Genomic DNA, 24,628 nt, shown 5'->3' with positions numbered 1-24,628 from the left:
AGCAGGATTGCCGTCCCATGCCGCGAGCCAGGCTGGGGAGCAGTCTTTGACTTCAAGGGCGGAGAACCTGCCAGGGCGAAAGGGCGTGGCGGCTTTAGCGGTCTTGGCCACAGAGACTCGTGCCCTGATACACGCGGGCGGCCTCAAGTCTGCCGGAGCCTCTGGCTCACCACCCCTTCCGTCCACGGAACCAGCAGGCGGCTCGCACCTGAGTGAGTCTGAATTCAGCACGGATTTGCTAGCTCCCCCGGAGGAGACTAGTGGAACTGCAGAACAGCCTGAAGAAAATAAAACGAAAGCCGGAGAAACAACTGTCCCCCCCGAGAGTGCTGAAGAATGGGAATACATCCAAGATCCTAAAGTAAGCCCTCAGACAAAGAAAAAAAACAGCGCCCAAATCCCAAAGGGCGAACCGACCAACACAAAAAAAATCGCAAAAAAAAAACAGAACAAAAGAACCCAAAAAGACTTGGCCAAACTAAGAAGACTCAGCAAAGAGTACCAGCGGACACCATCCCGAAAACCATGATATGCGCTCCTTAAAGGAACTGTTTGCCAGACAGGGCAAAAGGAAACATGAGGTCCTCATGGAACTAACAGACGACTAAATACTCGAGGCCCTGACGGACCTGCAACCAGCAATGAAGACAAGAAAGACTGCCCCAATATTCAAAGCCAGCAGGGCTCCAAACACCACAAAAGACAACTCACCTATAAACCTCTCAGCACAGCCCGCACAAGCTGAACCGAACACAGCAACGGGGGTGGCCGAACCGCGCTTACCATTGGGGCCTCAAACCACAAATCAACCCTCTGAATCTTCACCAACTAAAGACTTAGGAGACGTAGACGCAGTCCAGCCCTGCAACATCGAACCCAAGGAAGCGGATGAAAGCTGGGAGACTGGCAGGCAAGGCAGCCAAATAACATCCACGCCGGACCATCCGGAAGTCTTCCTGAAACCTAAACCCTCAAGATCCCAACACCCGAGAATATTCGCAGATGAAGAATGGCTGCTCTATGGCGGACAAAGTTCGGTGAGAAGATCTTCTCTCCCTCACTTCTCACACGAACTCCGAACATCGAACCATCACCAGGAGCTGAGGGCTACCCAAGACTCAGATTATGAGGCTCCCAAGAGAAACCAATCAGATCCATTGGGAGCACAGAAAGAAACCCCTACCAAAAAAAACCCAGACCTAACGACAATAATGTCGCCCATAACGATAGGCCTATCGCCATTTGGGAAACTCTACGAGTCCCTAAACGAGACACTAAAAGACCACACCACGTTAATTGCTATGCTCTACACAAAGCTCATTTTCATTGAAGGCTTCATCACTGCGAAAGAAAATAGCATAAAAACAAGCGAGGACTCGTCTAACCTCGCCTATGCAAGCTCGAAAGCGAACAAAATGCCAGTAATGAACCCAAGCCTAAGAGCTCTTGTGTACACACACAAACTGATGCCCTACAAGGAGCCTCTCAATTTGTATTTTCGGGCACTACAACTAAAAATGGCGCGGTCAACTACGATCAAAGTGAAATCATATACATTAGTGAAGAAACATCATCCAGATTGTCCAAACATCGAATCGAACACATTGAAAAATAGCCATCTTCAAGTCAAAACGGAAATCAAATCGAATCAAACGACAAAGACCAGGCTTACCCAATCTTCTGCCTACAACATGGAACATCGACACGGAAAACAGATACACCGGAACCAGGGCCCACACTCCAGAAGGCAAAGAAGATCCAATCCTTAAAGGGTAGCCCTCCCATTCTTCAGGGCCCTCCTCTCGTTTTTAAGATCACAAATGTCATAAGAGCTAAACAGTCGCCAAAAACAGTAGAAGATTTTCTGGCTGACGACCAAATAATGAATACCAGCGAACATCTAGAAAAGGACCTGACAAGTAGTTTGCAAACTGGAAATGACCAAGTTGAGAAAAGGGAAAATAGGAACAGCCCACCGCACCACCAAAAGAGCCCCCCATTCTATACAATGGAAGAACCAAGAAATAATCTTCAGTGCACTTCAAGACCAAACCAAAACTAGTCAAAGAAAAGTATCATTTACCTCAAGATCTGAGCCTCCAACTTTGCATCAAGAAACCCCAAAACTGGAGAAACAACATAAACACAGAGAAAGAGACAGAAAATCAAGCAGAGACGATTCACGACGTGAACCAAATAAAAAGAGCTCAAAAGATCACCGACCTCAAGAAAATGAGCCGTCGGTGAGACCTCACTATAAATCAAAAACTGAAAAATACCATGATCGACGCCATCCCACTAAAATATCTGTTTGGACTGTAAAAATAGAGCAACGGTCAGAAAATCGGGATGAAATATTTCTCAACAGAAATAGAGTCCTATCCCTCTTTGGACTTATTCCAGCACTTCGCCAGATTAAATCAGAGGACCTGAAACTAGTGGACCCTTATCACTCTAACCATAGAGCAAAAACCAACTTGCAAATTCCTTCAAAGAAAATACAGATGCTAATAATCAACGAAGCAGAGGACTTAGCTAAATTTGGCTTTAAGATGTTCGGAAACTCGACGAAACCTAAAGAGCAGAGAGAAACTCAGGAAAATGACCCCAGGACGTGGAAAAGCAAAGGCTCTGTGAGTAACAAGATAAAGGACCATCCGGTCACTGAGAAACTGTGCCAGGTGCAGGCAGACCTTGGAAGAAGAACTGAAAGGAACCCAAGAAGCGGGACAAACAGAGACCTAAACCCCCAAAATAACCAACGAATTTTAGTGAATAATGAACCCTTAAAAAAAGGTGCGCCTAAGGCGCCGCAAACAAGCAACTCACCTCTTATGAAACAATCAGAAACTCAACAACCAAATGAAAACCCGCAGGGAATCTGGTCCTGGCTGCCAAAAGCACTCGCAAAAAACTTGAACAAATAGCAACTCGAAGGTTGGCAGAGCGCCGACAACGACACCTTGCCAGCCGACAAATTCCCCACAGTTCTAAAACTTTGTTCCTGGAACACTCGCGGACACACCCACTTGACGACTCGAAACGATGCCGATCTGGTATCATTCGACGTGATTTGTCTTCAAGAAACATGGCTCGTCGACAAATCCATCCTGGACGGCTATGACGTAGTCCTGACACCTGCAAAAAAAGGCCTTTTAAGCCGACCATCATCCGGATTACTCATGGCATGTAGAAATGGTGTAGGTTTAAGAATGAAAGAAACCTTGCTGTCAAACCAATCCATACTGGCAGTACTCATCGATCTTGAAGGCTGCGAAAGGACGTCAAGCACAGAAATAGCGATCTTGAACACCTACTGGAATCCGGCAGCATTAGACGCAAAAAACTTCACCCATATGATGGAAGAAATAATCGACGAAATTCAGTCAAATCGCCAAGTCTCGTCCTTCATAATCTGTGGAGACCTCAACATCGCTCTCAAAAACCCCAGCTCAATAGAGGAGAAAAACTCCAATTCGACAAAAGCAACTCAAAGAGGAAAACTTTGGTGCAAACTGATGACCTCACGGCATATGTTAAACCTCGACACGGTCTTTTCAGAGAAAGACCGTTTGCCGACCTGGGAACAGGGAGTGTTGCGAGCAACAATTGACTATACCTACGTCTCCCGTCCCTTTTTGGACACCGTAACAACCTTTAAGGTGCGTAAGACAATAAACAGTGACCACAACCAACTAATAACAACGTGGTCAACCAACTTCCGCAGAACCAGCGACAAACCATTTGGCATTGAAGTAAATAACCAGGGAAATCGGCTAAAACTTTCAACGTCGGCAGTAAGGAAGCTCACACAAAGATACTCCGAAGGGGGTATGTCGGAAGAAAATCCAGAACCTGACTATGTGCCTCTGCTCGTGGCATTTTCCACAAACAAGACAGCTCAAATTACCGACACCAAACATAAGCATACCTATGATGCCCAGTTAGCCCAAAAAAGACGCGAATTTCGAAAAATCAAGAGGCAACTGAAGCAAACACAGTCCAGCGACCAGGGGTCAAAACTAGCAGAAGCCTCGAGAAACTACAGAAATTGGGTTAAAAACCATAGCTCAAATCTCTACCAGCAAGATTTGGAAAAAGTACTGAAGGTGATTTGTGGCAACAAAGCAAGAGAATTTTGGTCCCTCATAAAAACCACGTCATCATCAAAAAAAACTCGATTATCAATTCAATGGGGGAGCAGAAATGGATCGACCACTTTTCAAAGCTCTTTGAATCTGCAACCAAAGAGGACGTTGGGCCTAGAGAAAACAACCCCTCGAGCTGGTTATGTTTCGATGACCAAGAAGAAATCTTCGAGACTCTAAAAAAACTAAAAAACTCACGAGCGGTTGGCCCAGATGGGATTTCCAATATGGACCATAAAAATAATCCGGTAGAGTGGTCAAAACTACTAAAAAAGATCTTCATGAGATGCGCAAAATCTAAATCCATTCCACCATCCTGGACCAAGGCAACCATCGTCCCGATTTATAAAAAGGGGGATGTGTGTGACCCTACACATTTTCGGCCAATCACCCTCCGAGACTGCATTGGAAAGGTCTTCCGAGCCTTAATGCTGAAAAGGCTACAAACTTGGACTAAACGTGCGCCATGCCACGATCGATTCCAAACTGGCTTCAAAAAAAATATTGGCACAGCGGCGAACATCCTGGTCATCAGCATATTAAAAAGCAAGGTCCTTGAAGGAAAACCAAGATCTTTTGTGGCCTTCTTTGACCTTTCCCAGGCCTTTGACCTGGTAGATAGGTCACGACTTTGGTCAAAACTTGAAGGATGGAAATGTCCAAAGAAGATCCTTCTACCACTGAAGGTCTTGCATACAAACACCACCCTCAGAGTACGATTTACCCCGCAAGGTCAAGTCTCAGCAGAAATCCCCACAAGTAGGGGGGTCAAACAAGGTTGTCCTCTCGCTCCGGAGTTATTTCTCGCATACATGGGCGACTTCAGTGCAACAGAAGATCTTACAAAAACCTTTCCGCCAAAACTGGCCGAGGTACAAATCAGGCGCCTTATGTACGCCGACGACCTCGCCCTGTTTGACCAGACCCAAATAGGCCTACAGAGACAACTGACAAACCTGCTACACTACACAGCGAAAAACAATCTACAAATCAACAAAGAAAAAACAAAAATACTAATTCTAGAATCAGCATCGAAAAGATCGGACAAATTCAAATGGTATCTAGAATATACAGAGATTGAAAGAACCAAAGAGTTCAAGTACTTGGGAGTGACCCTTGACAGTTCCCGCACAGAAAGTGCAATGCAAGAAAGCCTGAAAATAAAATTCAGAAAACTAGCAGCACAAGACAAAGCTATAGATCTCAAATTCGGAAAATGTTCAACAATCCCGGTAATTGAATTCTACAAGAAAAAAGTAGTACCATCAATTACATACGGAGCCGAAGCAATGCCCCAAATTCCAAAAAACTCTGGACAAAGCTGGAAGGGCATTTTTGGAGAAAAGTGTTGTATTTACCAAACTCAACTTCAATGCCGGCGATTCGACTAGAATTGAGCCTCCTCTCTTTAGCAGGCATGGTAAATATCAACTCAGTCCTGCTCTACCGCAAGTGCATCGCCCAAGACAAACAAAACATCTACACAATGATTGGCGAGGAAATGAAAATGGACACAGTGAAAATGTTGACAAAATGGAAAACGGAAAATTTAGCATCACTGGATTCAGTAGCTTGTACAGAAGCTGACCTGTCTTCAAACCCGGTCAGAGCGACCGAAAAACTCAAAAATCTGGACTGGTCGATCACCATAGCCGACGCTATAGCAAATAAACTTTTAAGTCATCTTCCTCATACTCAGTGCAAAGTAAATGAACTTCAGAGGTACATTAAAAAATTACCAAACAGAGCTTCCAGAAACTACCTACTCAGGATAAGACCAAACTTAATCGAAACAAACGAGATTCGCCACATTCGAGGTATCTCAGAGACAAACGAGTGCCGATTCTGCGGCGCCGAAAAGGAAACAATTTGCCACCTACTAATGGTCTGCCCAAAAACCAAGTGATAAGATCAGCTTACCTCGACCACCTAATCGCAAACAAACACTTTGATGCGGACCAATGGTGGCTAAGACTGATTGAAGGGGATCGAACAACGTGGCAAATCGCCTTGGTAAAGATCATCCAAGAAACATTGAAAATCCTGGGCATAGGCCCCTGCGGACTTGCGGAAATAAAGGAACAACATTTTGTAAAGTTCCATTTTGGAACAAACACAAGTAAAAAAAAAAAAGAAAAAAAAGGAGATTTGCTGGGGAACCGAGAAGATAAGATAATATGTTTATATTTTATTTTTAATATTTTTTTCTTTTTTCAATGATTTGTCATTGTTTGATTAAGATGAAATTATTTCAATATGTTGGGGGGGGAGTTCTATGTATTTGATAGAGTATGAGGTATATGATATATAGTATGAGCTGATGAATTGAATGTTGTAAAGACCAAACCTTTTGAATAAAAAAAAAATCTAAAAATCTATATAGAAACTGCAAGGATGTGACAATACGGTGCAACGTGGGCTGTCAACCATGCACGTGTTATGGGGTAAGGCTAAGCTTTATGCGAAGCAAAAGCCAATTTAAGTCGCTCCACCATCCATTCCATAATTTAGAATAATCACTTTACACACGTCCAACATCCCGCATTAATGGAGATGGAGCCTACATCAAATGCAGACAGCCGAGCAGCTCTACACTCCCAATCACGAGGCAACGACGGTTGGGGAATTACTGTCGTAGGAAGAGGCTTAAACTGCACAAACTGGGCCTCGCCAGCGGGCCTGCGTCACCAACCCCTGACAGAACAGAGGGGACTAATTACAACGTGCTGTCAGGAAGATCCATCCGCGGCCGGCGCATGCCATCAATGGGAATTAATATTCTGTGGCTTCGCGTTCTCACAGTCTGGATCCGTCCGAAAAAGGGCCGTGCTAGACCAATTCCGCGCCACAATGCGCCATGTCATAGATTTCCGGCTGTTCTTCAGCTCGTTAATACCAATGTGACCCCAATGACTCATTTAAAACACGTAGCCGTTATTTTACAACGCTTTGCAGGTGCGTTTTATATCCCGCATCTACTTATTCATTTGCAAGGGCAAACTGCAGGTTATTTTTCCACATATGATGGTGGTTACAATGCGATGTGCGGGTTGATGGAAATTCTGTTGACATGTTGTTTTCCAAAGATGAGAACATATTTTGAGAAATAATTTCCAATATAAAAATGAAAGGGGTTGATTGGAATTACACCAACAAGCTACAATTCTAGATTTGGGGGGTCATCGCGAGTTTGGTGGTGACCCTTAAATGTGGCAGAAATGCTAATAGCCCCAGCGGTAATACAGACGGGGATACCACCCAACTCGTGATGAGGCCCTTGGTATCTTAAAATACAATCCGAAAATAAGCGTCTGGCAGAAGAAAAATCTCTAGTGCTTTAAAATGTTAGCGACGTTTGGTTAATTTCCCATTTTCATTTGTTTTACATGTTTGTTTTCTTGGTAAAAGGATAGGAAACAAAGGAAATGAAATAGCTGTACATTTCAAAAATGTTGCGCACTTCTGAATTTTGAAAAAAGTCTCAGGCCTCACCTTAAGATTTAATTGGCTGATCTCTATTGGCATGTCGTTGAAAAAATATATATCTTCATACTTTGGGTAAACAATACTCTCCCCCTCCACCACCCAACATCACCAAATTCATATTGTGCTGCTGAGACCGTCAATTCTCATGGTCTAGATTCCTTGTTGTATATGGGATTCGTAGGTAAAATCGAACTGTTGCCTACAATCTTATCAGTGGCATTTGTTTAATGGTATATAGCACTATACACTCATGTGTTCCAACAGATTTCCCGCCCGGAACAAAGTGGCTCGCGTTCACGCGCCAGAGGACGACCACAGGCTTTGCCATTGCAGCATGAGGAACCCCCCCACCCGTTGACTCCCCATAGGCTGCAATTCTGACTCCAACATGTGGTTTGTCGCTCGCTGAATATCTGACCTGTAGCTCTTGCAGCTTTGTCATGACTTACCTGCTTTACGCCATTAGCCTTGTCTTTGATGCTGTATGAAGTCACTTGACTGGCCCGGCAGGTGGATGATGGGTCTGCCAAGGGGACCGGGTGCCACCACAAGCTACGTGTTGTGGGCCCAGGGACGGCATAGGCAGGATCCCTTGACTACCCCCTACCACGCCATTCAAAGGAGGCAGGGGTTTGCCACAGACCCTCAGTGGTCAGAGAAGTGCTGCCAGTAATCACAGCATTTAGGCACCATAAATGGAGCCTGACCATTTAAGAGGTATGAATGTCGGGAAAACACTTAAGCAAGGTTTGGCCACTACCTATCCAAACTAGATTCTGTCCCCGCGGGGGAGGTGTTCTATGAAGCACAGAGCTTATATGTTAGGAGGAAGGAACACCAATTCCACGCATGCACATAAAACAGGCAAAATCCCAGGTGGCCGATGGACCTCTTGGCGGCTGAGTACACACACCAGCTTGCACTTTATTTAACACACTGATTCCTCTTCTGCAGTCCACCAATCACCCACCAGCAGCAAGCAAATAAACTAAAGTAGCTGCATACATTGTGGCTACACAGGGCCCATGGGTTGGGATCAGACCCCCCCCACATAAGCCAGTGGGTCTCAAGGTTCAGTGTGGATTGGCAGACAGCGAGCATTTGGAGGGGGATGGCAGAAGGAGTTTGAAGTGGCTGAAAGGAGACCGGAGGATAGAGTTTGGAAAAAGAATAGAACAACAGTGGTGAAAGGAGCTAAGGAAGAGGTGTGGAGAGCAGACCAAAGGAGCACTTGGAGAGGAGAACTAATTAGGTGGAGGCAGAGAAAAGATTAAGGTGAAGGTGGAGTGGGGCGGTAAGAGGTGGTTGAAAGAAGATCTGCAGAGGAGTTTGAGAGGAGAGATAAGCAAGATGTGGTAGGCGTAAGAGCAGAGGTGTTGCTAGGGGAGCTGAGGGAGCTACAGGCCCGGGTCTTGTGGTTGTAGCCCCGGATAGAAGCTCAGGGGCTATAACCAAAAGGCTATAGCTAGCCCGAGTGCCAACAGCCCCTACATTAGCAAAGCCCGTGATGTTTTCAAGACCTAGCAACATCCCTGCTTACGAGTTAAGGAAGAGACAGAAGGTGCTAAACTGAGGAGGAGTAGAGAGAAGTGCTGAGTAGATCGAGGGACACACTAGGCACAAACCTCGAAGGTGTGTCCAGAAGTGGAATCAGCATGTGGCAAAGCATTTAGGAGGTTTGACAGGAGGTTACGGAGTAACAAACGGGGAGACAACTGGAAGCGATGGAACACAGGACTAGACCCTGCCTGAGGACGGTGGAGCTGGGTCAGGAGTTCAACCCCAAAAGCCCATGCCGTGGTCTCTTACCTGGTAGAAACTTTGGGATGCTCGAGGTGTCAGCCCACTAACTCCCACCATGAGGAGAGCCGAGCCACCAGACACCAGGAGCGGCCTAGAGCTGGACAAGTCAGTGAATGTAAAAAACCTTGTGCAAGAGATCAAGGGCATTTGAGAACGTTTTGAGACTGATGACGGGGAAAGACCTGGATAATTGTAAGACCATTGGTTTTGAAAGAGTCTGCCTTTTTAAGCACCTGGTCGCTTTTGTAACAATTTTGCTTATTGTTGAGTGCCCGCAGGGTGTCTCTTTGCCATTTACTCCTGCAAACCATGCTGCTTGGATTGCACTGAGACCACGCCCGCTAGGCTTTTTCATCTTCTGAGTGAACCCGCAGGGTGAAGCCTGTGGGAAAGGGTGCGGTTGTTGAGAGCCTGCAGGGTGTGTTGTGCAGAAAGGGAGTGTAGCGCCGCTTGGTGTCTGTTCGGTTCTGGTGGTTAGATACCTCCCCTGGTCCCGAGCTCTCACCAAGGAGGGGGTGGCTGCCACCTTTTTGGTCATCCTTTCGGCGCTTCCTGTTGCAGTCTGAGCATGGATGCTAGAAGGTACGTCACGCTGGAGTTCCATAAAAACAAGAGCCGAAGCACTGTACCAGAGCGGAGCTAAGCGGTGGACAGTAATGCAAATACAGATACTGTGAGATCAAGGTTCTGGTCTGGTCACTGCCAAGGCTGTTTCCAGAGTGAAGCCATCAAGTGTAGCCTCATTGCGGACCTGTGTATTATTCCCGATGACTTACCCACGTTTTCAACATCTAATGGCCTGGTCCCTATTCAAGGGTGAGCCAATTCTAGTGGAACGGTGGTGGGTGCCATGACTAATAAGTATGACAACTTTGTGAATACAATCAAGGACCCGCTGGCGGCTTTCGAAGTTGTTAAACCGGTTACTCAGGAAGGAGGGAAGTGTTAGATCATACCCGCCATTATACACACTTTGAGCGTGGGTGAGCGGCGAGTAGTGCACCCTGAGGCCCGCACTGGGCAGTTTTTCTCGGCTGGCGTGTTGCGGGTTGGTGTGCAGGGTGGTGTGTTGCTCATTAGCAGGGGCTCTGGCAATGGTGCAGACGAGGTGATAATTGCTGTGCCACCTGAGAACGCAGCCCTGATCTCTCACAGATTGATGCCACTCATGGAAGATGCGGGTGGTGGTTGCATATTGACTATGCTGGTGCCAATCTTATTCCTGCGCCCCTGGTCTGCAACAAGAAAGGACCACCTGCAGCGGAAAAGTCTGGTTATATGCCCCGCGTCAATCCCCCTAGTATGTCTAAACCATATCATACATCTGCCGCACATACCCTTGTCGTAGTTTACATGGTGGTAAATGTGGCCAATGGGTGCAAATGCCACATCGGCTTGGCTGAGCTGGAAGCAATGAAGGCGTGTTTCATGTCTTACCTTGATGTCCATGGTAGGAGTGCTATAATGGTAGGGTCACCACCTCGTGCTGTGGGTGACATGGGGGCTGTTCAACGTATGGAGGTAGTAGTCACCAAAACAGCAGATGCTAGCACTGATATGGATGGCCAGGGATCCCATGGCGGTAGCATAGATAACACAGAGACGGATATTGATAATCCCCGACCCATGCCTTACACAGGGTACCAGGCAAGCCCCTACCCGCTTTGCCTTTTCCCTCCATAGCACAAGCTCACGGCAGCACTCGATTCCAGTGCTCTTGTCGATCGCGACCAGGTGGGTGGATTATACACCAAGTGCCAAAAGTTTGGCTGGCAATTTAATTCATAGGATTGGTAAAAAACCCACACAACACCACTTCTAAAGGAGCCTCTCTTGGTGCTCCTAGACCACAATATGGCCAAAAAGGCCCTTGATGGGTATGGTACAAGGTTTGGACAGGGGCTAGGGGGCTGCACAGGTGTGACCCTATTTATGAATACGGTCCCTAAATTGGCCACGGACCAGACAGAAACCAGGGGAGGCCTCGAAAGCGAATATAACCATTGGTTTCGCGTTTTACATGGTAGCATGTCTGTAATGCGCGATGACATTTTAAGTAGCAATAGGTTGCACTTGCAGGGAGACAAGGTATTTGATTATATTTGGATGGAATTTAGGCAACCGAGAGTTGTCCACAGCCTTTTGGGCATTGATTTAAGATCCTAGCTCCTGTCTAATTGCATGCTAGGAATTCGAGCCCATCCCCCGCGCAGCGTTGATCCCTGTTCTGAAGTCAGATGCCAACACCCTGTGTTATCGGAAGTTAATGTGGTTCCACTGGGGAAGAGGAGATTGGCCAACTCAATCCCACATAAGCAATTGCCGCTGTTATACTGTCATGAGCTTGATATGTTTCGCACTTTCTGAAAATGATGTAGTTTAAATGGATCACTTATGTCTGTGGACCAATGGACACTTAGTGTATTTGTAGGTACTGCTTAAATAAAAATGTAGCGCTTTGTCTATGTATAATGAAATTGTGACGTTTAAATGCTCCTGAGCGGTCCAAATCTGCAATGGATGTAGTTTGATATCCGCTAATGATTTATTTTCGTTGTATTAATACATTTTAGGATAGGCACATAACTGCTACTCCATTTATTGCCATGCATTAAGGTTGCTGTTATTGTTCCAAATGTGATGTTGGCCGAAATGTATATTTATTATGGTTTGGTATGTGTCATTGATGTACTTTTATGCTGCTGGCCGACATAAAGTTATTGATGATAATGGAAGTTTATGGTGGTGACCCCTTGACACACACTTATTCTAGAATGGAAGTAACACACGCCCGGAAGAAAGCTGAGCCGATCCCGGAACCAGATCCAAAACTAATAGAAGTTTTCTTTGGCTTGGCCTTCTTTTGTTATTCATCCTCAGGGTCCCGTTACCTTGCGCAATGCACCCGACCTGATGCAGAGAGGCTGAGATCCCTAACAGGAACTATAAAGAACTAACTAGCCATAGAAACATCATGGGAGTGACCAGGGACGTTATTTAGCGTTCACCAGGGGTCGCGCTTGCGACCTCTGAGGTGTCCCTTGCTAACCCTGTGGTCTCCCTTGCTACCCCTAACAAAAAAAAAGAAAAGAAAACTTTGTTTCTAGGGTGGCTGGCTTTTTTGTTCAGGCTTCTTTAAAACAAACAGGGGGTTTCACAAGTGTGACACTTTGAGCAGTGACCCTAAATAAGAAATAGGAATAACAAATAATTTGTCTTTCTGGAATTCTATATAATAATTGCTAGACCCATTAAAGGTTTATTTCAGGCACACTTCAGAGGGTGAGTCACTGATTTAGTCTGTTCTTAAACACCTCAAATTCACAATGAAGACAAAATCCTCTAAAAAGCATCTAGAGTAGAATAAGCATCCATTTCGTACTATGAATTTTGCTTTTTGCAAGTTGCAGTTACAGCATGTTTTTTTCCACCGATACAAACGGTGAACCCTTCTTGTATGAAATGTATATCAAGTTACAGTGATATTGTAACCATATTTTTCATAGTGTACTTAGAAACAATGCTATGTGATGCCACTTCCTGTTTTGTCAAGGGGTAAAGGATTGTGTTCCATCGCTCTCCGTGATGTCATTTCAGGGTGGGGTCAAATGACATCACATACTGTGATGTCATCAGAGGTCAAGGGTCATGTGATGTCACTTCCGCTACACCAGGAATTCTGGTGAAATTACATCCCATGATGCGACGCATAGTTTAAAACATCTGAAGAACCACATATTTACTTATTTGTTTATTTTATAGAGCGCCAGATCGCATGGAATGGCAATTTGAAGCACAAGGGAAGTACAGCAGACATGCAAGCTAAAACAACAGAGAAGACCCTGCCATGGGATGGACAATGTCCAGCATGTGATCCACACGTATTTTAAATCGTGACAATACTGTAAACAGGTCTGTAGGTATACCAGAAAACAATATATGCATGAATTGGAACTAAAGAAGACAAACGTTAACTTAGTGAATTCCTTCCACACAGCAAATAACCCCTTCCAGGGCCAAGGGGCAAATACAAGGTTAACTGTCAGAAAATGGGCCGAGCTGAGAAATACACCTGGTCCTAGAGAAGGCGCCAGTGCTTAAAGGGTGAATATGCTGGGAAGGAGTAACAACCCACAACGTGGAAGGGTAGATACAGCAAGGGACAGGACAGGGGTTCCAACCAGTAGTTTAAAGTATTTGATCAGCAAGCCTGGATTTTACTTTTCTTTTGCAACAGCTGTAAGAGGATATTACAGTTTTTGGGTCCTAATGTGGAAAAGGAGGTGCAATCATGCTCCACGTTCCAGACCCCAAGTGTGGGCCACCCCTACAAGTTTAGCGTGATCCCTGATGCCATCAATTTCTTCTTTCAATAAATAGCAAAGCAGTTACAGAAAGCTCATGACGGTGGGTGGCTTACTAAGTTCTATGAAGTCTTAAGAGTTCTGTGGCAGGAGTCTGAGGGCCTCTTTAATTTTAGAAACAAGTGGATCATCCCCTATTGAGTTGTATTTGTTGCTGTGGCCCTGTCATGAACTTCTCCTCGTCCAACTGGTTGCTCTATATCTTAGAATATACCACTCTTCCCCTGGTTTCTACAGCTCTCCATTGATTCCAACTTCGATTTCCCCTACAGAAAACCTCAAACATATTCCAAGAAAATGGAGGACAATATAAAGAGCAAAACTCCTGGCAATGTACGGCAAGGATGTCCAAGGTGATCACCATCTCGCCTTCAGCGTCCTGCCTTCAGTTATCCAAGTCCGACAATCTTGTGGGAGATATTTATAAATTGCTGTGGCGATTTGGTTCACTTAGATTGTCTTAGGAGGACATGACACACCTAGAGATTTTGGTGAAGTGAATGTCCAGTCTGACTATGGAACCACCGCCATCAGAATGGATCCCGGCAGCTTCTAACTAGTCGTTGTGTTCAGATGTGACAGGGCTAGTTGCAGCCATTTTAAATGTGGATGCTGCTATAGAGAAGCATTTATTAACCCGAAAAGTTAATTTAAATTCCACCACACGCCGGTGTTCTCCACTGTGCGTATGGCCCGCTGCCAGCTCTCCGAAAACTACATTGTTTTAAAAAGCGATGTGTAAGGGATGAAAATAATTATTTAATGAATTATAGCTATAAACTTCTGGCATTAGGATTTGCATGGCTGAATCTGAATAGCCTCCAAGAATAAATAAAATTGTGCAGGAAAGAGTTCTTGGCGTTTGTGCCCTAGGTAGATAATGATGAATAGGACAGAGGATTGCTCATCACGCAGGCATTTAATTATCAGATGCGCAAAAGAGGAATGGTTGGTGCTGCGTACCCCAAAACCGGTATGCATGCAGCAATAGCCTCTTTATTAGTCCAGCTTCTCCAACAGGGGTCTAGTATTCCATGCACTACAATATAAGTTCTCTTTTTTGATGGCCTGTGTTACACAAGTATAACATAGTCCTCCTAAACATTGGCTTGTACCACACAAATGTGTTCTTTTACATTCTCACTTGAATAGTTTAACAATAGAGCGCCAATCTGCAAGAAATAGATAGATGAGTAAAGTCAGAAGCCCCTACAGGAACATGGGCATGATTATCCACTTGGAATCTGGGCTGGGTTAGAAAAGAACAGATAGACAGAGAGATGGCACAGAGTGTTAAATTGGAGAACTGGTGTGTGCAAATATGTGTAAAGGCCTTTTATGTGGTCACAAGAGACTGAACATCGTTTGAGATTATTGGTTGAGGAGAGAGAATTTGGAGTTTGCCTCGCTTTCCACTAAAGACTTTGGTGGGGCAGAAGGTATTAGCATAATTGACCTAAATATTTGATCAAATTTATATTACCTTTTTTTGGTCAAATTTAATTAAATATATATTTATGGGGTGGGTAAGGGTATAGATCAGGTTGAGGGGAAGTCGAGGGTGGAGGGGGGTTGTGGGGGTCTCCCCCTGCATTTTAGACAAAAAAAAAGGTCAAATAAATTTGACCAAATGTGATTAGGTCAAATGTTTTAGGTCAAATAGACCCAAACCGGGGCAGAAAGATTCTATTTGGATATTATACCACTTAGGAAGAGAAGACAAGACATGGAGCATCCTACTATACAAGTAATATACTGAATCAAACAAGAAAGCATTCAGACAGTGTACATCTGTGCTTTGGGGATCTGTTGCAAAGAGGTGTGCCAAAGAGAACCAGAAAGTTGGACCATGATTGCTAGGAATACACTGGAGGAGGAGGTTTGAGAAAAAAAGGGGTTGATTGAGGCAAAGTGTTGGGTGTAGTGTGACAAAACTCCATGCACATTAAAGAGAAAAGAGCAGATGTGGGTCTTTGCATCCAAGAGGGATGAGAGGGAAACAAAATCAGTGTAAGCATCATTTGGTTTCTCCAGCTCTTTGGAATGTTATCGATCTGTTTTCAAGGTCATATGGGAATGATTCCCAGTAGGAGTCAAACACACTAAGGTCCTTCATCAGCCATTCCAATCTATTCATATGGCATCTTTGCTACTTTCCACACCATTTACACAATGTGAGCAAGTGGATTTTATGTGAGTTTGGCAACACGTGTTTCACGCGTCTGTGCGCTTTTAGAGGGTATAGATGGTGTGGAGAATAGCAACAATTCAAAATTCATTCATTTGAATGAGGACGCAAGGAACTTGGAGTTCGACTCACAATGGGATCAATAACATTACTGTTGGCGCTGGGCGCGTGTGCCCCCCGCCAAACACGCGGCCCTAAGAGATCAAACTTTACAAACTCAGTCACTCCACCGCCACAGTCACTTCTAGCAAACACTCAAACTAAACAACGTGAATGCAATCCACAAAGAGAAACAAGGTAGTGTACTCAATACACACGATAAGGGAAGAGAAGCCCGAAGTACATTCGGTTTTGGGTAAGGATTTCTAGTTTCTGTATTTCCTTTGCGTTGCACCATAAGGAACAAAGCTTCATCTGACTGATGAGGCCCAACACGGCCGAAACATGTCCGGGGTTGCTTGTGTTTTCATGAACCTGGCATAGCAGTACGGGCAGGGCTGCTCCCATTGGTGACAGTACCTGACTGATTTGCATATGCCTGGACCCCTTTTGCAAAGGCACAGACAGGGTAAAAAACGGTGGTGTGGAAGGTTGCCCAGAGCAGTGCCAGTGGTTCAGATTAATTCAAAACCTTCCACCCATCACTTTGTTTGGTTTCCGTTGCGTTGCAGCATCTTTGATAGAATTAAAATAGATGTTATCCGTCACTTAATATGTATTCGATGCTACAGAAAGGGACTGCAGAAAGCCTTCTGGGATGCACCCTAAGTGAGGAAATGAGATGGCAGATGGTGGTGAGCAACCGTAGTGACTGAGGAGCAGAGCTGATAAGGATGGGCGAAGGGAGATGGAAAGGACTGTGAGGAGGAAGAGAAAGTTGATGACCCGCCTTGCTCGGGGGACCTTTGCTCGGGCCCTCACCTCAGGAGCAATGTAGTCCGGCGTGCCACAGAAGGTCTTTGTCGTCACTCCGTCCCAAATGTTCTCTTTGCACATCCCAAAATCTGCAATTTTAATGTGTCCTTCAGAATCGAGCATCACATTGTCGAGTTTTAGGTCCCTGTATGAGAGAAAGTCACCGTTAATATTCACCATTTACATAGCACTCATTACAAATTACAGTGTGTCTTGGTGCTTCGGTAACAAGTGTTAACTCACTCAGTACACATGTCCACCCTTGCAAGGAGTCAAACCAGAAACCTGCAGGTAACAAGCAGAGCTCTCCTGGGCGCACTTAGTGATAACTAACCAGCTGAGTGCCCTCTTAGTGCAGGCTTGGAGGACGAGGAGCCCTCGAAGGTGTGGTGGTCAGCCAATGCAGACGAGGGCAGTACACTGCTTACCGGAAGCACCCAGTGAAGGCCTGCACTCTTCCATTCCAGCACTCAGTTGAAAGCTGCCCCTTGGTTTTAAAAGGCCTCCTCCCACGGTGTCAGACTGGCCTTTGTGGAAATGCCCAGAGGGCCAGCCTAACGAGATAGTGTGGGCCAGTTTTGTGGGCAGATTTGGACGGGTTTTATGAGTAGGTGCATCGTACAGCCAGCTCCTTTGACTTATTTTGCTGAGCCAGTTCAATTTAAACTGCAGTTTGCGATGGACTTTTACCGAAACCAAGTCCCTGGGTTCGACTGAATCCGTTTTTATCGTCTAAAGTAAAGAGTTGCGATTTGCGATTGGGGGGCAGTTTTTTTTTTGGTGTCGATGCCCGTCGCGGGCCAGCTCTGCTCTTTCCTGATGTCTGGAAGCAAACTGCCACGAAGGCGAGTGGGACCAAACACATGCCAGGCATCCATTATCTATCACAACACCTCTCACAGGGCAAACACTAACCAACCTCCCTCAGGATTCGGGATCTGCAGAGGAGAAATTAATTTGTGGTCAGGACGGTCGATCAGCAGAATGGGCTCATTTCTCAGGGTAATCTCGAAAGTCAGTTTCTCTCTGGGAGGTGCACAAGTGTTCAAAATGCAACGTTCGACAGTTTGGGCCTCATTACGGCCTGTGCGCAATGGGTTAATGGGTCCCGCTAATGGGTGCGGACCCGTTAACACCATTCTGCACGATTACAAGCTTCCCTCGCGGGACCCGGTATGGAACGCCTGGTCAAACCATGCGTCGTTACCGGTTCCTACGAGGGGAAAGGGAGCAAACAACAGGCCGCTCGTAATCGGCCCGTTGTTTACCCCCTCTCCCATTCCCATTGAGCCCTATGGGGGCTCAGATGGGAATGGGGAAGGTCCAGGCCCGGGTTCCCTGAGGGAGGAATTACCGGGCCCTCCGTACTCGGAATGGCCCGGTAATTCCCCATTTTGGGAACCCGGTAAAGGAGCCCGGTTTGGCGGCAGCCATGGAGCTAGTAGCTCCATGGCTGCCGCCAAACTCGTAATGAGGCCCTTTGTGTTAAGCCTTGGTCCAGATCTCGCCTGACAGCGACCTGCACAAAACAGATGTGAAGAGTGTGGGCAAGGTGCATCAGAGAAAAACCAAAGTATTCCAAACACCAACTGCCTCATCACAAGTTTGGCGGTAACCCTTAAATGCGGCGGTATTGCTCTTACCGCCGCATTTGCTGATTTTCGGCGCTATTACCGCTGGCGGTAATAGCACCGAACATTCCCCATTGGGCCCAATGGTGAATGGGAAATTCCTGAATGGGCCCAATGGGGAATGGGGACTTACCGTTCTGCCAGACCTGTGATCCAGCGGTAATAGCACCAGGGGGTTTGGCTATAGTGCTAATAGCCCCAGAGGTAATACTGCTGGGGTTAGCCCCACTGGTGATGAGCCCCGTCTCCGGGTGTTTTTCTCCATCCAAACAAACACAAAGGATTCCAAATAAAAAATGTTCTCACAATTCCTTTCACTGCTTCTTAGATGTGCTCCCAGTCAACCTCGGTCTTTAAACTAAGTCTCAGTCTTTGACATCTACCAGTCTTGTGTCTGTGTTCTTCTGCAGCTAAAGTACATTGTAGACATCTCCCACTGGGTCTCAACGTTGGATGGAGTCTGTAGGCTGGTTGCCTAGATGCTGGCTTTTGCAGGGGCCTGATGTTTAGGAGGAGAGGTGACCTCTTTATGCGGTCCATGAGTCGTTTACTTGGCCTCTCTCCCACTCCTTTTCCAGGGGGTTCTAGTTATATGACCTACTAACGCAATCTCTCTCCCCTCCTTGATGTCTTGCAGTAAGCATGCTCTTCTATCCTCTACAGGCTCCTCCTTTCCCCCTTTCACATTTGGGGCTCACTTCTTTCTAGAGCACAACCTTAACTTTGTCAGGCTCAGGCTGGCCCTCTACATTACTAACTCTACTACTCTCCTCGCCTTACCTTTCGATTCTCTTTCTACCTTCTGTTGTGCCTTCTTTCCACCAGCTCGTCTCTCTACCTCCTGAAAGTGTTCCTCTTCAACTCTCTTCTTTTCTCACTCTCAACCTCTTCTCACTAACTCTTGCTTTACTCCTTTTATCATCTACTCATCCTTGGCTACCTTGACATCTAGTTCCTCTTTCACCAGGTCCCTTGTCGCCTCCTCTTCCCCAGTTCCTCTGATCATGTCTTCTTTTTCCTAGACTCCGATGAGCACTCCTCCCCTCTTCTCAACAGCTTCTCAGAGTTCCCCCCCTTCCTCTCAGCTCCTATTACCAACCCTTCCTTCTTCTTTGCATCTCTGTGCACCTCTCCCTTTTCCTCAGTCCCCCTGGACACCATCTCCGTCTCCTTAGATCCTTTGAGCACCGTTTCCTTCTTCTGAGCCCTTCTGAGCTCCTCCTACTCTCAGCTCTCATGAGCACCTCTTGCCCCTTCTCCTCAGCTCTTCTGAGCACCACCTTCTTCCCTTCAGCTGATCTTACTAAATCTGTGTCCTCCTCTCTGCAGCCTCTTGGCTCTTCCTCTCACAAGCCTTCTGGGTCTTACTCCTGGGTCTGTCTCCTCCCACTTCCGGGGTCCACTTTACACCGGCCTCATGGGCTCTTTTTCCCCAGCCTCCTGTAGCTGCTTCACACCATACTCTTGGGTCTGGTGCCGCCTCATGGGTCTTCTCTCTAACTTCCTGTCACTTGCTCCAGCTCCTTCATCTCTCTTCACTGGCTGTTTCCAAATGAGCCCGTTCCCAGGCGTACACACCCTCCTGCCTCCTTTTATAGGGCCTTGGCCCCTCCTTCCAGTCTCTCTCTCTGGCGTAAGGGAACTCCAATGTGTTTCCCTCTGCAGCTGGTATGGGGACTGGTTGATGGCCCCCATCCCTGGGGATGGTTCACAGTTCTGATCGTGAACTTGGGAATGGCTTGTCCCACAGCTTTGGTTTTTCTCTCTGCTTGCCACACCCTTGCTCTGCCATCGGGGTGGAGACTCTTAGCCAAACTAGTCTTAAGTGCATAGGTGTAGAGCCTTTTGAGGTATATGGTGGATTTCTCAAATTCAACAACCGGGTTCAGGGGTGACTCTTTCCCCCAGTGGTTTTATATAAGATTACTGTCAATCTGAGCGAGGGGAAACGAGCATACAGGTGCGGCTGGCTCTGTAGGATAGACACACCTTGATTCCATTGAAAGGGACATTATTGTTCAAGGTGACAAGGTGATGTGCTCCTGCCTGATGGCCATGACATATTCCCCTGACTGGTTCTGGAAAACAACAGGGCAGTGACCAGTCAGCCAGTTGGAGCCAGTTGTTGTTTAGCATGTGGAAGTATGGTGAGGATCTCTTGATCACATTGCCCTGGTTTCCAACACAGTGCACGGGACAGTTACATTGCCACTGCCCGTACCATCCCAAAGGTCCAATCCCTCCCCATCCCACTAACCCATCAAGGCAGAAGCAGAACATCCCTAAAGGGTAAACTCCTAATCGAAACACTTTAACAACCTTCAAGGAATAAAGCAACCCGCACTCTTCCCGCCAATTGAGAGAGCCTACAGCTCGCTTTAAACATACCTCCAGCTTCTGTGTAGAAAAATCCCCCAAGCTCATAGATTATTTACTAAACTGGTGTAAAAAATCTTACTGCCTGTGTTTCTAGTATTGCATTGACACACTAGGAGAGCAGGGGCTCTCACAGCAGTGCAAGCAGCACAGTGGAGGGCCACAGAGGGATTACTGGCATCCAAGATGGCGGACAGGCCATTTATGGGCTTGGCTCAACTTTCTGAGAACAAATCAACCCTAGACGCACACAAGGAAACTAGCCAATAACAGCCATCTCACTAGTACCACTCGTGGGTGCAGACTCTCAGGAAAAACCCCACCCAGGGGGAGGAGGGAACTTAATATAAATGCAAATAGCCACATTTTCGGTTTGTGGGTTGCAGGAAGAAAGGCTGATATGGGAGAGCACTGGATTAGAAAGTGTTATGAGAGATGGAGGAGACTGGAGAGGTGGCAGCAGTGGAGAACAGAAGCAGATGGTGATGGGCAAAGAGTCAAGGAGGAAGTGGTAATGCTAGGCGAGGAGAGTGATCAGAAGGTGTTGGCAGTAGTGGAAAAGGTCAAAAAAGAGGCTTAAACATCAGTGGGTGAGAGTAAACAGAAGGGGGTGGCAAGAGTTAATGAGGAGAAGGTGGTAACAGCAGGGAAGGAGACTAAACAGGAGGCAGTGATAACACCGGGAGAGAAGAGTTGGCAGAAGGAGATGCCAGGAAGGAAGAAGCCAGATGAGGAGGTAACAGCAGAGAACACAGGGCAGGAGGCGGTAGTTTGAGTTGAGGGGGTGACCGTGGGTGGGATAACGTCAGATGAAAATACCTTATGGAGCAGCAAGGGATAACATTGAGGCCCAGGCATGGCAAAGAGGTGGTAAGAGACAGGGGACAGAAGAAACTGGTAGCATCTAAGGGCCATTGGATGGTGAAAACCTCAGGGACTAGGGATGATGCTTAAGAAGAAGAATCTGGGGGAGAGAGTAGCACAAGGGAGGCGGACAGGAATATACAGTGGCTTGAGACAGTAGAAATGGCAATAGTGAACATGGCATTACGTCAGAGTTGGACAAACATCTGGAGAAGGGAACACGGGCAAGACCAAGGGCTGTTTAGTCTCACCTTAAGTAATTGCCAGTTTGCAGGCCATACACCGAGGGAGGAAAAAAGGCTGCAGAAGGTGGGCCCAAGAGAAAGATGACCATTATGACCCCCGAGAATACTACAAGAGCTGGCATGAGGAGTTGGAAGTGCCTAAGTGGTGGAAAATTATTAGGGGAGGAGAAGGAATGATATAGCAAGAGCAGGAAGGTTCCGTTGGGCCAGCTAGGCTTTGGGTAGGACCAGACACTGGGAAGAGGACTGCGAGTGGGACATGGAGGTTATAGTTGGGTCAGAGGAATATAGGAGAGGCGTTAGGGCAAAACCCAGGCAGACCCAGGCACGATTCTCTAGCTCCGCCTGCAGGCTGCCATCACTGACACATCTCCTCAGAGGACTTAGTGCCTCTAGTTTTTGTGGGACACATGACTCCAGAAAGCGCAAAACTAGCTCTGGATATTGTTCTGTGCCTTTCCAAGGTTCTAAATCCAGAGTGGATTCTTTCCAATCCCACACTCTTCTTAAAGGAAAATCTTCGTGATTCCATGTTTTAGGTGTGATTTCTCCTATTGATGAATTATCCACATATAAACCACCCAGAGAGGGATCCCTACTTGTTTAATTAGACAGAGTCATCCAAGGGATTCTGGGTGACATTCCAACACCCAAGTGAGGTTCTCCTCAGGTATTCTGCAAGGTGGGCAGTTCCTTATCCATACTCTGAAGATGGGTTCACTTGGGGCAGTCTTTTTCCCTCCCTATAAACCAAAGGCAGTCCGGTTGAGGGGAGGCTTTGTCCATACTCGACACGACACATATGGAGGGGCTGCTTGGGGGTGACATGAATCTTTGGGCAATCCTTTCCTCCTGTAGTGGAGGGTTTCATACTTGTCCAAGTTAATACAATGTATGGGGTTAAGCATGTACAGCAACCCACAGACACCGGAATCTTTCAACAACAACCTAAACCATAAAGCAAAGGCAAAATCTTAATCCCCACTTGCAGGCAACGTACCCTTTTCCCCCCACACAGAACCCCGATTTACCAACATCAGGAAGCAAAGTTCATGACTTTCTAGGGGGCGGTGGGGAAGGAATGTGAAGAATTAAGGGGGATTGCTCCGTCTCCTGGGGGTGAAGGCGAGAGGATTGGGCGGGGAGCAAGGGTAATGTGGAAAATAGAAGCTGGGGCAGCGGAAGATGTAAGGTTGCGTCAGGGTGTGGCCCCCAAGACAGGGCAATAGTGCAAAGCCAGAACAAGGGGCAGGGAAGATGAAGCAAGGAGTGGACTGGCGAAGAAGGTGGAGAATCAAAGGGCGGGGCGGGGGTTGGGGGGTGGTGTCAACAAGGCAGTACGGGTCCCAGAAGGGGACGAAAAGATGAGTCTGTTGAAGTCCAGCACACAGAACGTGTGATGACGGCAACTGGGAAAAGGATTTCCAGAGGCCATGAAGCCCAGCACGCAGAAAGTGTGATGATGGCAACTGGAAAAAGGGCGTCCAGAAGCCATGAAGCCCAGCACGCAGAAAGTGTGATGATGGCAACTGGGAAAGGGCGTCCAGAGGCCATGAAGCCCAGCACGCAGAAAGTGTGATGATGGCAACTGGGAAAAGGGCGTCCAGAGGCCATGAAGCCTAGCACGCAGAAAGTGTGATGATGGCAACTGGGAAAAGCGCGTCCAGAGGCCATGAAGCCCAGCACGCAGAAAGTGTGATGATGGCAACTGGGAAAAAGGCGTCCAGAGGCCATGAAGCCCAGCACGCAGAAAGTGTGATGATGGCAACTGGGAAAAGGGTGTCCAGAAGCCATGAAGCCCAGCACGCAGAAAGTGTGATGATGGCAACTGGGAAAAGGGCGACCAGAGGCCATGAAGCCCAGCACGCAGAAAGTGTGATGATGGCAACTGGGAAAAAGGTGTCCAGAGATCAGAAAGATTCTACCCGAACTGCATTGTTTTTATCTCAATAATCACTTGCCAACCCAATAATCACTTGTCAATACTGCACGAGTCCACCTAGTCAAAAATATTGATATCCCATCAACACTAGAGCAGAGTTTTGTCTGGAGATGGAAATCTATCTATCTATCTATCTATCTATCTATCTATCTATCTATCTATCTATCTATCTATCTATCTATGAATTTCTTGTACAGCGCTCTCACCCAAAGGCCTCAAGGCCTTTGAATCAATTCAAATATTGATGCTCCATGTCGACCCTTTTGTTTGCACACTTCTCTCATATGCATAGGAGGGCTTCCTAAAGGCCTACTTACAGTGGAAATGCTGGAACGTCAGCGATGAACTGAAAGATGTAAGAAAATGCGTAATACCTGCAAAAGTTATTCATAAACAGAGGTATGCCACTATTCTGGGGCCTCCCTTCTTACCTATATTCTCTATGTCTGTACACTGGTGGTTCTCACTGTGGATTCAGACAGCACCTCCTACACTCATATTGGGGGGATGGGGTGTTCCTATTTTTCGAATCTCCTAATTTGCCAATATTTGGGGGAGAGCAAGGAGGTCAGCCTATTGGATGAAGTATCGCCTTTGCCCATGTTTGGAGAGATTTGGCCACATTTATCATGTAGCCCCTTACTTAACTCTGACTTTAAGTAAGGC

At 46.6% G+C, this 24,628-nt stretch overlaps 1 protein-coding gene across 1 annotated transcript in view; it reads right to left on the bottom strand.

Annotated features, from left to right (window-relative positions):
- Positions 1–24,628, bottom strand: part of PRKCB (protein kinase C beta) — a 1,331,636-nt gene that overhangs the window by 138,469 nt on the left and 1,168,539 nt on the right. The window contains exon 13 of the mRNA XM_069647368.1: positions 16,911–17,049. Within this exon, the coding sequence (XP_069503469.1) occupies positions 16,911–17,049 (139 nt within the window). The remainder of the gene's footprint in view (positions 1–16,910; positions 17,050–24,628) is intronic.

This window comes from Ambystoma mexicanum, chromosome 2q, assembly GCF_040938575.1.
Source record: "Ambystoma mexicanum isolate Mex_15411 chromosome 2q, UKY_AmexF1_1, whole genome shotgun sequence".
Classification (NCBI taxonomy): domain Eukaryota; kingdom Metazoa; phylum Chordata; class Amphibia; order Caudata; family Ambystomatidae; genus Ambystoma; species Ambystoma mexicanum.
The sequence above is the reverse complement of the archived record's forward strand: the minus strand, read 5'-3'. Positions and strand labels throughout refer to the sequence as shown.